Here is a 15,793-nt window from a genome sequence, read left to right on the forward strand (position 1 = left end):
TTATAAAATTGCGGCAATCTGTTGAAATAAGTTTTCCCCAATTGAACAATAATATTTGTAAAGTTTTTGAGTCTAAAATATATATATAGCATTCGGACCTCGAGACAGCTTTTTAAATATTTTACAAATTGAAAAGTCGTCATAGTTTCAAAAAGCCCATTACACAGAAATATTTCAAGTAATTCAAGCCGAATTCATTCGCAATGGGTTTTGACAATAATTTAGAAAATATATTGTATTTAATTTTATTTATAATAAATTATATTTATGCAACACAAGAACTACTTTAAGACTTTCAGCTAGAACTAAATTTCGTAGATAAACTTTTCGGAACTTTGAAAATCTTTTAATATACAAATTTACCCAGCTCTATCTAAAACTTGAATTGCACTAAACTAAGTTTCCGCAATATTTTATAAAGCGAAGCGCGCCAAAAAAGTATGCTACGTAAAGCGGAACAATTGCGAGTAGGTCAACGGCTGCAGGTAGCCGCAGGACAATACAAAAAGCCATAAAAAATGCAATGTCCTGGCCACATTATTTGTGCTAAAAGACAGACGAAAATCAGCTGTCACAGTGGAATAATAAAAATGAATTTATTTGGGTTTTATATGCGCGACGAGCGAGCGGGCGACTGCTGCTGTTGCTGTTGCTGCTGATGCTGATGCCGTCAAGGACAACAAGTTGGCCAGCAAAAAGGAAACAACAGAATGAAAGAAATTCAGAAGAAATTATAAGGATTTGACAGATGGGCCAAACGGACGCAGGAGCTGCAGGAGAAGCGTTTGTCCTGGCACATCGCCCAGGTAAAACTGGAGCATCAAAACTTCAGCCTTAAATTGAGCTAAAATGTTTGTTGTTGCCGCTGTTGCTGCTGCAGTTGGCCCACTTTCTGTGATTGTTGTTGTTGGTGGAGGTTGTGGGGGGGGTTGCAGATCTGCGGGCTGCCCGGCATGAATATGCATGCGGCATGTCGACAAGGTCGGCCAGTTTTCTGGCAACAGTTGCACTTGAGTGCCACACTGCAGCTGCCACACACAGCTTTCTGTCCATTTGTCACTGAGCTGCAGCTGCAGCTGCCGGCTGGCAACTGGCGACTGCCGCTGCTGATTGCAGCAGACACTCAAGCAAAAGCAATTTACATAATTACAACGCACATGAGCAATGCGCTAACCGCCAGCAAAGCTTGGCCCAGCCCTGCCAGAAAGTAGGCAACGGCTTTTCATTAGCTCTAAACACACCGACGACACTTGCAACACACGCGCGCGCTTGCAACACCCACACACATATACAGCAACAGAGCCACACACGATGTGAGACTAGAAAACTTCGGCTTATTGCATCCGCTTTGCCGCCCGTTGCCGACGAATGCTTCTTACCAACTAACACAATTTGAGTTTTGTTATAGCTTTAAAAACGAAGCCAAAGCCGCAGACGAGCGACATATACTTCGGCTTCGGCTTGAGACAACACGAGGCAACACGAAGTGCGCTCACGAAGTGCGCTCACGAAGTGCGCGTCTGGCTGGCCAGGGGCCTGCGCCTTGTGAGGCAAAAGAGAGCGTTTAGAGCTTGGCAACATTGTTGCCCTCTCAAATGTTGCCAACTGTTGTTTGTTGTGTTAGGTTAGTTTCAGATGGGATATACTGAAACATTCTTTCAATAGAAGTGTTTGCACTTAAGTAATATGGTCGATTAAGTAGTTAAGCTCTCAAATACCCCGTTTTATTCTCTATTTATCTAAATTGCATTTTCTTGGTATCGTCTTCGTTGCATCTTCCCCTCAACTGCTCACATGTTGCCTACTTTTTGGCTTGTTGCCATTTTTATGGGTCACGCAACAAAACGAATAACAGTTCGCACACGCTCGTTTGGCGCTCGTTAAAAGCGAACATTGCCGAGCATTGTATTTAAGAGCGCGCCTGTTTCATTGCCATTTCGTTCCGCTCTCTGTTGGCAACATGTTGCCAATGAATTTAGCCAGCCTTTGTCAACAAACGCGCAACAGTTGGCGCTCAGCTGTAGAATTTAAACTCTGCCCGCACTTACACCAATTGCCACTTAACTAAAATGCCACTCGAAATTGTTGTTGTCAACTTTTGGGTGGTGCTAAATGGTTGCACACCACGCCACGAGAGCGGGCTTTTTTAAGTGCCACGCTTAGCAGCTAGGCTCAAGATGAGCTGCAAGTTATCTTTTGCCAGCTGCAATCAGGGAAAGTGGTCAAAAGGGTCTGCTGCCGCGCCCAAGACAAGCCCCAAAGGGTTAACCCATCCGCAACAACCGTCGGAGACATGTGTTACTCGCACCCCCTCCCTTCTGTCGGCTCAGCATGTGCACATAAAATATAAATTTGCAAGCTGTGTGGCAAGCTTTGCACTGGCGACACCTCACATAAAGATAGACACACACTAACAGATACAGATACACTTGCCACAGCTACAGATACAGCTACGCATGTACGCAAAAGTTGTTAAAAAGTCCAAATAAATTTGTTTGCTTTTTATTTTATTTTACAAGTCTTGACATAAATTTATGCGTTTTGTGTGCTTCAACAACAAGAGCTCGGTCCGGTTATAGATCAGGTCATGGATTGCTCTAGGTGCTGTGCAGCTGAGGTAGGTGAGGTTGAGGGAGGTGTGAGCTGACATCTGCTTGGGGGGGAGCAGCGATTGCTGCTGACAAACTAAAGTATATTTTGAAATTGAGTTGTCATAAAAACGAGCAGCATGTTGTGACGTGTTTGAGTGTGTGTGACAGTACAGTCAAGACTCTTGAACATAAATTTGAGTTAGGCTCTACAGCTGAAAACTAGTTTTGAAATATTCTAGTCGTTATTCTGTCTAAAGTTTCTTATCTTTTTTTTTAGCAGTCTTCCATATAGTGATTCATTAAAAATATTGCATAAAATATTTATATATCAGTATATCAGATTAAAATGATACATAAGTTAATAAAAAGCAGTATATATATATGTGTACACACTTAAGGTTGGGAATTTAATTTGTCTAGAATTTGCGCACTTTGTAAAAATTATATATAATTTTAACTTGGCTTGCAATAAAGAAGAAAGAACAAAGTTTTGAATTGTGCATATTTGCACATGTCAAGTAAAAGACTCAGAGCACGTGTATCCAGTATTCAACTCTAATATTCCAAATTGATTATTTTCCGAGAAAATAGAAATCAAAGCAAATTTTTAATAAAATAAAATGTCCGTTTCACAATCACGCATGGAATACCATATTTATATGTATATTTATTTAAGTATTGTTTCTCTGGAAACCCAGCTGCAATGTCACTCAAATGCATTTAAAATTGAAAATTCTATGGAAATTGCCCAGGCATGTTGTTTGTTTAGGTATTTTCACTGTAGCTGTGCCATTTTATTTGCTATAGCCCACGCCCACTGCGCCCCCTGTTTCCACTCACCCTCTCTCAGTCGCTCAGTTAGCCTGTATTACAACTGACAAACTCATGACTTTGGCCATTCTGAAGTGAGTCTGAGATACTTTCACTGCGCCTCAGTTTCCAGACACTTGGTATTACAACTAGTCATAAAATACACGGCAGCTAAAAGCCAGGCGCAGGGGAGAGGGGCGGTCGGCATTGGTTGAGAAAGAAACTTTTTTCGATTTAAATAAAAAGGTTGGTTGTCTTCGCTGGAGACGGCGGAAAGGGGCAAGGCAAATATAACGACAGGCAGTTTGAACTTTGATGACGAGAAAGCTGTAAAATAAAATATCTTTCCAACACTTTTTGGTCTGCTTTAGCCAAGGAAAACAAAAATCAAAAAAATATCGCCAAATATGCTGAAAGAATAAAGAATATTTATAACGCAAGTGAGAGTCTGGCATTCGAGTGAGTCCAACTGACAGATACCCTGTACCCAGCAGCGTGCTGCCGTAACAAACTATCTACCCAGCTGGTCTTCATATACCCAACCCCCAAACTGTTTACTCTGGGTGCGCATTTTTTTAATGATATTGATGATGTTTTAGAAACATCAAATTTGATTAAATTTTCATGCAAAGTGTGGCAATTCTTAAGGTCGCAAAATGCTCAACATTAATTTCATTTGGTGCTTAACAAATGCCACGCTCATATTCTTGACAAAACGCGGCCTAAACAAAATATGTTATTTCAACACCTTCAAGGTTGCGCCCCCTTCAGACACAATAGCCCCATAAGCCACACCGCAGACCTTCTCCGCTGCTCTCCCAAGAAAAGGGTCCAAGCTGTGCCAGGACTCGCAGCAGCGGCAGCTGCAATCGATACGGTAACAGATTGTTTTACCCTTGTGGCAACGGATATTAACCGATTTTTATCGTGGTTTATGTAAAGACGTTTCGTAATTTATATGCCACTTGCGAAATGTCAATAAGAATTATGTTCGATTGTTTAAAGCGCAAGTTCTCTAGCTATTTATATTATTTTTAAGACTTTTACAAGAGTTCTTAAAGGTAAAAGCCTTTTTGTTTAAGAAATAAATGGGTAATATAATATATTATGCCGATTAAGGCGACATTCTTATGTTATTTTAAAAATTAAAGTATTTTAAAATGCACTTTTTCATTTTTATGTTTTCTTTTTAGATAAATGTATTGTTTGTATTATATATAATATATATTTTAATAGAAAGAATATTATTAGGAATATCTTAACGACGATCAAGCCAAAAACATACAATCATACAATTTACTTCTAAATGTCCTGAGGCGAAATTGAATTCCAAACCCACAAATTAAAATGATCTACTTATTTTGAAAATTTTGAAGATACATATTTTGTATTATATTATATTATACAGTGATTGGAACATAAAATTTCTAACTCTATTGTTCAATTTGTATAGATTGTATATTTGTTTTGTACATCTGTATAACATAATTAATTTTTTCTCTAGATTTCACGCTGTTGACAATATATCATTTCGATATTCTCTGTGCATCTAAAAGCAAGTAAGGGGTAAGTCTTCAAATAAATCTTTACTGTGATAAATCCATCTTACATAGAACGATATCTGCAACAATTTCTAAAATTTTGTTAGGGTATTGCGAATTCTCTACAACAATTAACGCAGTTTGTTGTTCCCAGTTGTTTTACTTAACACTAAATGCTCTTTGCATAACATTTTCTCCCAAAGTTTATTCCTGTTATTGTTGTTGTTGTTGTTGTCGCATTTCAAAATTCACAATTCAAAATGTGTTAATTAGGCACAGGATGTGGGCGTGGTTGTTGTATAATATATATATATATGTATTTATACATTTACTGGGTCTCAAATGTGTTAATGACTTGCCAGCCAGCTACCGTAACTTAAAACCTCCATCAAATGCCCCACCACCACACACAGCCCACAGCCCCCGTCTCCCCCAGCCCATACACACCCGCTAACCGCTTACCTTTCTTCAATTTCCGCGTTGTGCTCCTTCAGAATTTTCGGAGGGGCGTGTCAATAAAATTAGCATTTTCTTTTCTTCTGCTTGTGTTTTGTTTTGTTTGGCTTGTTTGGCACAAATTAAAGATGAATCGTCTATGGGGCAGGGCCTGGTTAATAAAGAGAAACGCGACGGTGGCTTGTTGGGCGGGTGGGCGTGGCACATTACGCAACTAAATATTCATGCGTCTTGGTTAAAACTTTGAGAACGCGGCGGCCTCTCGCACACACACATTGTTGGCTGTCACAATTAGGGGCGGGCCATGCCCACACCCCACTAGGGGAGTAGGGTGGGAGGGCTTGTTGCGGCCATAACTATCAAATTACGTTTCGACATGTGTGCCGGATCGTAAAAAGCAATGTTTCGGCCCATAAACAGCTGGCAAAAAGAGTTTGTGGCCTTAAATATTTTATTGTAATTAAGTCGCGAATCTCTCCTCGAGCGCAGCCTTAAAAATCAGCACCAGATGTTACGAACTGATCCTGCATCCCCTCGACGCCCCCTCGACGCCCCAACGCCTGCAGGTAGATAGCAAAAATGTTTTCGCTTAACATTTTCTTTTTGCGCTGATTTACAGCCGCAAGTTTTGTAGTTTTAAGTTTTTTGGACTTGTGAATAGCTCTGGCCGGGGCAGTTAACATTTGACTTAATGCACTTCTTAACACTTTGTTGCCGTTAATAATGCACACAGCAGCTGCCGCGGCAGCAGCTGCCCCCACAACAGCACCGGCATCCGCTTCCTGTCAGCTGAAGACAATGCAACAAAAATCCAAAAACTAAATGAAAACTGTCAAATGGACCGCAATTACAATTGTTCATCTGCTTGCTAAGCTACACGAATGATAAGTGTGTATTGGTGTGCCTGTGAGTGTGTGTGTGTGTGTGTGTGTGTGTGTGTGTGGGTGCGTACTGTTTGTATGCATCTGTGTGTTATACTGGCTGCTGAAAACTTTCACCTGTTAATGACATTGAAGCGTGCGGGGTTAGGGAAGTGCAGCAAAAAACAAGTAACAGTGCTCTAATCGGGAGTGCCCGATACGGAGATACCCTACCTATTTCCAGCAGCAAGTTATACATACAAACATTTCAGCTTCCTTTTATTCATAGACACAGAAAACATACAAATGCTTCGATTCGCCTGTTACATACGCTTACACACAATCCATATACCCTTCTAGCCTTTTTGCCATGGGCATAATGCAGTGAAAGGGATGGGCAGCCAAGCAAAACAGCAGCAACCGAAAAGTAACTTTGGCAGCTACTTTTTGAAAAATGTTTTACAACTAAAACTTTAATTAAAAGCGGAAATGCATTATTGAAACCAAAAGCAGAGATTGAGAACTCGGGCAACCGGAATCGGTAGAAGAGAAAACCAGCCATGAGACAGATTCAGGGGCAGATTCTATTCAAAATGCTTGGTATACAACATTGGTTGTATAGTTCAAAATAAACAGGGAGAAAAATATATTATAATAAAATACAGTGAAAATGGGTGCAGTTGACAGCATAGAAAGCAAGCGAAAGAACGTTCCGTTTAACCTTAGGTTTGATTTATTAGATTTCTAAAGCTTTCATACAAGATTTTTAGTCAAAATGAAATAAAACAAAAAAGCACTTAATATTTTTTAAAAAATGAGACAGAAAACACGACGCAAGTTTAAATTTGGTGTGGAAAATGTTAAACTCGAAAATCTAAACAAAAGCCCAAAAAATAATTGAATAACTAATTCGCCTAAAATAAATAGAATCGTTGCAACAGATGCATCTGGCGACGCAATGCTCTGTTTTACAGTGGCGATGAAAGTGTGCTATGCTATTTTAAAAAGCAGTAAGATTATTGCGAGTTGCTGCTTTGGATGTCTTTAGATCGAGAATATGATACATGATATTCAATTCCATCTAGACTCTAAAACTGTGCATGTATTTACCATCTTATGGCCATGGTCAGAGCATGTAAATACTCTGTTTAAGGAAAATAAACACGAGAATATAGCTCAGGTAAAGATTCTTAATAGTTTAGTGTGAGGCGAACAGATTTTCGGGCAGACAAACACCAATATACTCATTTTGCACTTGATGTACAGCGTATTAAAATTATACGCAAACAGTAAACAATTGATTTAGCAATGTTTTTTATTCATACCGACTCGATAAAATAAACAACAACACCGTATTCAATTATTTGGAAAAAAAAAATATTTGTTATTCAAATAATAATAAATTAATTAAATAATATCTTTTGCGGCTCCTAATTTGTGTGTAAACAAAATCAGAAAAAGATTTTATTCAAACATGGGTGTGTTTGATTTAGACAATTAAAGCTGATGTTAAAACATATGCTAGAGCCAAGAAGTTCAATAATAATTTGGAATTTATTAATAAATAAATTCCAAATATATATTTTCAAATATCAAATTAAAATAATATGCAAGTCTTGGTATTTAGTGAAATATTCTAATGAATGAACTTTAAATTTGATTTAATAACCTCTGATATTTAATCAAAATAGTATTTTTGGATATTAAATTTTTGCCTGTAACAGAATATTTATTGTAAGCACCACACACTGCAGCCCCCCCATCCACCAGAGTCCTAAACCACTTGCCACACGATTATTGAATTGTTGAGCCAAATCGCCTGGCCACAAGGATTGAATGCAGAATCAAAAGGTATACAGAGGTTGGCACTGTGCGGGATGGCTGAAATGAAAATGGCCAAAATCGTACGACAAAATCGGGACGACATTGATGTAAGTGCAATTGCGATTGCAATTGCAATTGCAATGCGCATTTATTCAGCTGTAAATCAATAAATTTTAATTAAAATTGCAGCCACACGCAGACCAAACGCTCCACGACAATTGTCCAGCTTTTTCCCAACCACAAACACTCTCTCTCGCTCTCTCGCTCGCCCAATACCACTCGGCCCTCCATAAATGATATATCATAATGGGTGGTATGTAGCTTTTAACTAACATTGCCAGGCCCGTAAATCCGTTCAGCATCCAATTCCGGAGTGATTCGGCGGCGGGTCAAAGCCGAAATCCCATAATGCGCATTTCCGTTGCCGTTAAGCGCCGCTCAGCATATAATTTGACAAGGTCGCTTCCTCCAATAAAATACATTTGACCAGAACAGCCGAAGCCCTGAAACCCCAACCCAATCCAATACCGGCTCGCAACCCGCACCCTGCACCCAGCACTGCGCACCCTAATACGGCTAGATCGTAACGCTTTTGTACTCATAATTGTGTTATGCATTTCGATTTCGGCAATTGTATTTTGCAATTTCGATTTTGATTTGGCGATTTCGGATTTCTGATTTCAATTTGTGATTTGTGCGTTTCGACATTGCGTATACGCCTCGTTGACAGCGCACTTTCGGCGCGTTTTGTCGCAACATTTCGCTTTGACTAAAAAAAAAGGCAATTGGAAAATGCTAAATGAACAAATGGCAAACTGAAAACTGAAAAACAACTTCGTTTGAGTTGTGCCTCTTTGTCAATTGTTTTGCATAATTTATTGTGAAATTATTGAGCTAATGAAGTGCGCGCTTTTCGTTTCTCTCTAGGCTCAGATTACGAGCCAATTTATGCAGGCGCGCGACTTTCCTGTGCCATAAATCTTGCCACGAATCGCACAGGCACATGCAACAAATCATGCCACTTGCGAGGCGCGTGTGAAAAGTCTTACAACATTTCAACAAATATCTAAAGCAGCCAATCACCATAGTTTACGAATTTTTATTCCATAGTTTCTTTCTTTTTTAGATTTCCAATGCATTTTTAAAGACCTAATAGAAAAAATTTGAGTTTTAATTTAGTTTAAATATACAAAATACAGTTATTCATAAAGTTCATACAAAAAGAAAAGAAACTACTTATGACTAACAATTAATAATTGCCTACATCTTGTCTAATGCTTTTAATGACATGAAATCTACAAAACCTTATTATAAGTATATATTATTAATATTGTTATTTTTCATATAGTTTATTATTAAACATTAAGTAGAATTTAATTAGGGAACAAAATTTTACGTGAAAACCGGGTCTACAAAACACTGCAATATTAAAATTAATTTTATTTTTTAATTATTATTAAGGAATCGCAAAAATTGTTTATTTTATTTTTCCTTAAAATCGTATGCTAAATCTGGTATAAATTGCCTTTCGAAAGAAAATCTTTTTCTTACAAACCTCGCATATGAAATTTAAGTGCATTTTCGAGAGCGCATAAACTTTTGAAAGCTCGAGCACAAACTAACACACACACACACACACATTCACACACATGTACACAGTTTGTGACGAATTGTAATACAAATGAGCTGGGGTTAGGTGACGGCAAGAAGTACTTGGAAGCGAACCGGGACGGGTAAGCAGTAACAACCCAGAACCTGTTTCCCGGCACGTCGTTTAGCGCAACAACTTAATTTGCATATCAGCGCCGCCAAATTGCAGGCGGCATGCAACGCATATAGCATAGAGGTAGTCAGGAGAGATGGCGGGGGGCAGGTGTGGTGGTTAGGTTTTGACTGAAGTGTAGGCAACTCGACTAGAAATTGTTTTCAGCCTTTGGCGGGCGGCGCACACATGCAGCGAGCACTTCATCAATTTGCCAATAAACTTGCGAGTAGTTTTCGCAATAGATGCCAACATTTCAATCAGGCCAAAAAACACTCAGCATTGAATTTCCCCTTTTCCAACCCCACCGCGCACCCACAACACTCGTGCGCGTCTTAACTTCAGTTAGTTTTTGGTAGTCAGCGTAAAATTTTATGCACATGGCACAAATCGAAATGGAAAATGCGAATGGAAAACCCAAAGTTGTTGCTGATTTGGCGCAAAATTAACAGGCAAAACGCGCGCCAGGACACCACCAAGGACTTGAATGTAGGCTACAGGAATGTGGGCAATTAATGTGAGGAGCCCGGACTCAAGACATCGGCCCGAGCCAAGCGGTGAAAGCCAACGTCGCGTCTCAAATTAAATTTGCATTTCAAATTCGTTTTCGGCGCGTTTTCTTGACAGCCAACAGGGCGGACGCATGGGTCGGTTGCTGAGTGGTTGGGTGGCGTGTCCAGGGCGAATCAAAGCATTTAGTTGGGCCAAATCTATTGACAGGCGGCGACAAGCGAAATGAAATAAAAGTAAAAAAAAAATAAAAAAAATAAAAGGAAAAACGTAAGGAAAACAAGAAGACGACGACACTGTCAGCAGGTGCGGCCGGCCAGGACTATGGAAGGTCCTTGCCTTGCATATAAATCAAAATAATTTTGTTTGGTTCTGTAATTTGGTGTCTAGGAATGCGGAACTAGGCGCCGACGGAGGTGTGCGCTGCGGGGGGGGGGAGCACAGTTGCGCGCTGAAATCATGAAAAGGACAAATGAAGTGAAATTTAAATGATTGCATACTTCGAGGCGTTTGTTAAACCATTTATTTTCACCTAATTGCACACTCGAGTGGACGCTGCCCAACCGCCCAGGCTCTGCTGTGGATGGGGGCGCGGTTGACAGAGGCGTGGAGGGTGCGAGTTCTTGGGCCACTTTTACACTTGGCTGCATGTGGAGGCGTGGGACGTTTCCAGCCATGTTACACAACATGGCTACAAAATATTTGCTGACGTTTTGACATTGCTTTGGCGCTGACCACGCCCACCCGCAAATCAGCCCACACTCCACGGCAAAGTCCTGCTTCATTAGGCCGGACAAACAGGACAAAAGTTTCGCCTGGACAGGCGTGCGTGAATTGCTTTTATTAAATTGCGCTCAACTCGTGTGTTTATCGAAATAAGTGAAAACCAATTATGAAAAAATCTAAAGAAGGCAATTGTAAGAAATACACACAATGGAGTTGTGGACGGGAGTGCTGTAGGAAAGGGGCAGTAGGGAAAATATCTTGTAATATGCCATTTAATACACATATTTAACTTCAAGGACCATTTAGTTTTGATAAAGTGTCATAATTTATTTATTTCATGTTATAACCTTGCAGATGATATTATAGTTTTGTCAAGTAATGTGCAATGCATAGTAGAAGACATCTATTATCCCATAAAGTATATATATTCTCGATCACCATCATCAGCCGAGTTGATATAGCCATGTGCCACTGTCTGTTTGTCCAACCCTCCGTCTGTCCGTCTGTCTGTTCCTATTCGAACTAGTCCTCCAGTGTCTAGTGGCTCCAACTAGCCTGCGATTGTAGAAAAGACACAGTCACAGTTTGAGTGTCACAGTTGTTCTCATACTCTCAGCAGGGTATTTAACAGTCGGTTTGCATTCTATTTTTTTGCACCCTATTACCGAATAGGCGTACAGTTTTATGTTGCATACAATATGTCATCATAACTGTCAGAAGCTCACATTGGGTTGATCTTTAATTTATATATTTTTCCAACGGTGCTCAAACTTTTACATTTTGACAGGCTTCAATAATTCATAAATGCCATCAAACTGTGGAACTGCTTTTAAAAATGTTACCCAACAATTTTTTTTATAAAATAATCTAAAAATAAAAAAATAAAAAAAAACACAGACGCAGCTCTTGTAGTCGCTGCGGTTTCGCTCAAGCGTTACACCACCGCACCCCACACCCCTTCCCCAGCCCCGTCCAGTACGTACCTTTGCCAATCCAGCAAACTCTTCTTCTTCTGTGTAGCTCGCCTTTTGGCGTTGCATTTTAGTCGACGCCTTCATGTCATGACATGTGCAGGAAATGCGTTTTCTGGCGCTGCCAATGCAGCCCCTCTCACAGCCCTCTCCCGCCGCATGCCCCTGCTGCTGCTGCTGCTGCTGCTACTGCTACTGCTACTAGTTACTCGGTTTTCGGTTGGGTTTACGGTTACGGTTTTTTGGTTATGCCGTGTGCTGTGGCGCCTCTTGCGCAGCTCCATAAATATTTAAATTGTGTGCCGCCTCGCGACTTCTGAGTCCCCCTCTCTGCCCGGTATCCCCTGCTGGGTGGCTGTCTTGCGTGTTGCTCGCCGGCTTATTTTTTGACAGTTATCGATTCGCTGCTCCACACGATTCTGAGACGCTGGCGCTTTATCTTGCCAGGCTTGCAATTCATTTCCTAAAATATGCATGCGAAAAAAGCCAAACTCTGGCATAGAGGAGAGGCCCGAACAGGGAAGGAGTAGGGGGGGCGGAATGGAGCTGTGCGAAGCCAAGCGGCATCATTACATTGGCTACGCGCTGTCAAGCTGCTTGCCTCCCGTGCTGCCCACCCGCCCACAGCTCCGCCTCCTGCTGCTTATCATGCTGATGTGTAGCAGCCAGGCCCATCCTTAACACATTTTGCAATATGTACGAGTTATGCCGCATAAGCCTCCAACTCGCATTCATTTCCTACTTTCCAGCCAGTTAAAAACTTTGCCAAGTCGCTCGCTTTGTGCATGTTTAACTTTTGCCTGTCAGGCCCAAGTCGAAGTGCTTGTAACATACACCTCCACACCTTCAATGCAAAACCTCTGCCCCTGCAGCCCGAGCCTTTGATCAAAGTGACACTCAAGTGCTGCGAATTTAAGCAAATGCAAGTGCCCTCTTTCCTACCCCTTATGCATGCCATACCCTGTATACCGCACACTTGACAGCCAAACAAACTGAAACAACAACTCAATTAGCAAACGCCAAAAAATAACTCAACGCATTCAAAATGCTCGTGTTAACAATATAATCAACATATATGGTATATAAGAAAACAAAAGATCTGAACTCAACTCGTCGAAAATTAAATATCCTTATTTGAAACTGTTTTTATGATATATCTTGGATATATCCGAAAACAAAATCAAAGTTAAAAAGCTTGGGTGATAAAGTGAATTGATCAGATATATTTTATCTATATTTTTGGTGTCAACTAAATATCGAGCTTGTGACATTAGAACAGTTTTAATGGCACAACTTTATGTTCGACCGATAAAAAGTCCCATCCATATAAACCTGCCTGTGAATACCGAATAAAAATATGTATATAAGTATATTAAGTGGTCAAAAATATGCCCTGATATGCGTTAAATATGTCGTGCAAAAACTATAAAACCCTCAGTAAGGGTATTAAAATTATCGTATATATAAATTTGTATTTATATTGTGTAATTAACAAGCTCTCGATATTGCAACTACTTGTCTTTTGCCTTTGCCAGTGCAAACTTCATTTACTTAAAGTCAAAAGCATACCGTCCCCTCCCCCACCTTCTTAAGCACTTTTGTGGCGCCTCCGCTGCACCTTGTGGCTGTTCTTGTTGCAAGGCTTAATTGATTTGCAAATATTTGGAATATTCATGCTACGCGTCAAATTGTCAAGAGCAATCCTAAAGAGTAATGTGTTAATAGTTGAGAGTGTTTCAAATATTATTGAGATAAAGCAAACAGCCTCTGAAGGGGGAGTGTAAATAGAGACGGTTTTAAATCGGTTATAAAAATAATCAATATTGATTATGGTTGGAATAATGAATTGCGCATACTTTATTATTATTAAGACAGATCTAAGACAAATATTATTTCAAATTAAAGAAATGTTTGAACTTAAACTTAAATAGAAAAATATATGTGTTAATACACATGGGGAATTTTATTAGATGCCAATGCTCTCATATTAAAGACTCTTAATCTGTGCGCCTATGCAAACTTTAGGCTATGATATATTTCGTCATCGTCGAAAACTACATTTCGGGTTTTTTGCCAAAGTGAAACATTTAAAAATAATTAGGAATTTCATTACAAATATTGAGAAAATCTTATATTAAAGACGCCAAGAAATATCTTGTAAATAGCTCGGAGACTACATTTAGATCAAGTCATAAAATCGTTTGTTTTTCTTTTAAATAGAAAATCTTCATGATTTTACCACAATATTAAATAATAAAAGGCTGCATTATATCTATGCAATGTCTGCAAATGAGTCATCAGTGTTTAAGAATTTAGTTAAAACAATGGGAAGCCCGAATGTCTCTGAGTCAGAGGATTCCGAGCAGAATATTGCAAAAGCTCAAGGGGGACAGAACTTTTCGTTATACATATCTAAAACAAAATATTGCAACTGATAAAAATAATCAATCAAAAAATTGATGGTATAGCTATGAGAGCTATGTCTAATCAAGCAATAAACATTTTACTCAAACTCGCACAATCTCTCTCTCTCGCTCTCTCTCTCTCTCTTTCTGTCTGCCTCTCCCTGATTTTTTGGCAGTGCGAAACACACTGCGTATGAGTAATAAACACATATGTACATGCCAAGCTTTTTGTGCAATACGGATCGAAACATTGCCATTATGCACATTTTGCCGTGGCTCTAAATTTGCCTTCGGTTCAGTTAAGAACGATAAGCGAACGCGTTTGGACGTGTCCCCAAAGAGTTAACAAGTTTTTTAGAGTTAAATATCATACAGACCCCAAATATGACACCAGGTGATCGTTGCGGTGGACCACCACGTCGTGGACCCATTATCAATGTGCAGATTGCACCCCGTTGGCCCCGGCGCCATCATCACAACAATGTTGTCGTTGTGCAGACGCCGCCACCGCCGCCGCGTCCGGCGCCCGTTGTGGTTGTACAGCAGGCGCCACCACCACCGCGGCCAGCACCTGTTGTTGTTGTACAGCAGCAGCCGCCGCCGCCTTATTACCAGCAGCCGCCATCAGATGGACACTATCACAATCCACCACCCCGCTACTAGAAGGAGGCGAAGCGTTCTCCTTTTCATGAATTTACGCAGCACAAATATTTCGTAGACCTGTAGACAAGCATTGTTAGCACACAAGAAATCACCTGAACATTCGAAACACCTGGAAAAAAATTATATATATGTACTATAACTTATCATATATGTGTTCAATTTACTTTGGCCAGCGCTTATCGAACTTTTCCTATCTCTGCGATAAGCCCGCTATCAATGGCCTCTATAGCCGAAAAACTCCATGCCAGCTGTGGCTTTGGATTATGTATTGATTATTGAGGCATTCGTCGCACATAAACACAAACTATAAATCAAAATATCAACCGGCATAGCCAGACATTATTAATTACGAGGGTTGATCTGCAAGAATCTATTATTTGCTTTCAAAAAAGTATTGCTAAGACATGTCCAAGTCGAAATGACTTCACTTCATTTTTAATAAATACTGAAAAAATTCTGACAATTTGTATTTTTCTTGCTTTCTTGCTTACTTATTTTGAAGGTTTTGATACCGAGCCTAATCTTGTATATATTTTGTGTATAAACGTGTGTATTACGCGGCTTTACTTGTTCCACCCGTGCTATATTCAATCTACAATTACAACCTGGAACTACACGCCTCAAACTACAATTGACATTCATCATTTTTATATATTTCGATTGTTATGGGTGTC

General features: G+C 39.9%; 2 protein-coding genes across 7 annotated transcripts in view; one reads left to right on the forward strand and one right to left on the reverse strand.

The window, feature by feature from the left end:
* Positions 1 to 1,369, reverse strand: part of fred (friend of echinoid) — a 130,778-nt gene extending 129,409 nt beyond the window's left edge. For 3 of the 6 annotated variants that reach the window (XM_032438189.2, XM_032438191.2, XM_015173326.3), the window contains exon 1: positions 1,158 to 1,369. The gene's annotated coding sequence lies outside the window, so the exon portion shown is untranslated. Of the gene's footprint in view, positions 1 to 1,142 lie in introns of all 6 variants that reach the window. The other 3 variants (XM_070209301.1, XM_070209300.1, XM_070209299.1) reach the window with 3 other exon arrangements.
* A 13,378-nt stretch (positions 1,370 to 14,747) lies between these two features.
* On the forward strand, positions 14,748 to 15,262 carry LOC6627404 (spermatophorin SP23). Its single transcript, XM_002051879.4, has one exon. It carries the CDS (start codon positions 14,841 to 14,843, stop codon positions 15,117 to 15,119), a length of 279 nt encoding a protein of 92 aa, XP_002051915.1. The 5' UTR covers positions 14,748 to 14,840; the 3' UTR covers positions 15,120 to 15,262.
* Positions 15,263 to 15,793: the final 531 nt, after the last annotated feature.

The sequence above is a fragment of the Drosophila virilis genome, chromosome 4, assembly GCF_030788295.1.
Source record: "Drosophila virilis strain 15010-1051.87 chromosome 4, Dvir_AGI_RSII-ME, whole genome shotgun sequence".
NCBI lineage: Eukaryota > Metazoa > Arthropoda > Insecta > Diptera > Drosophilidae > Drosophila > Drosophila virilis.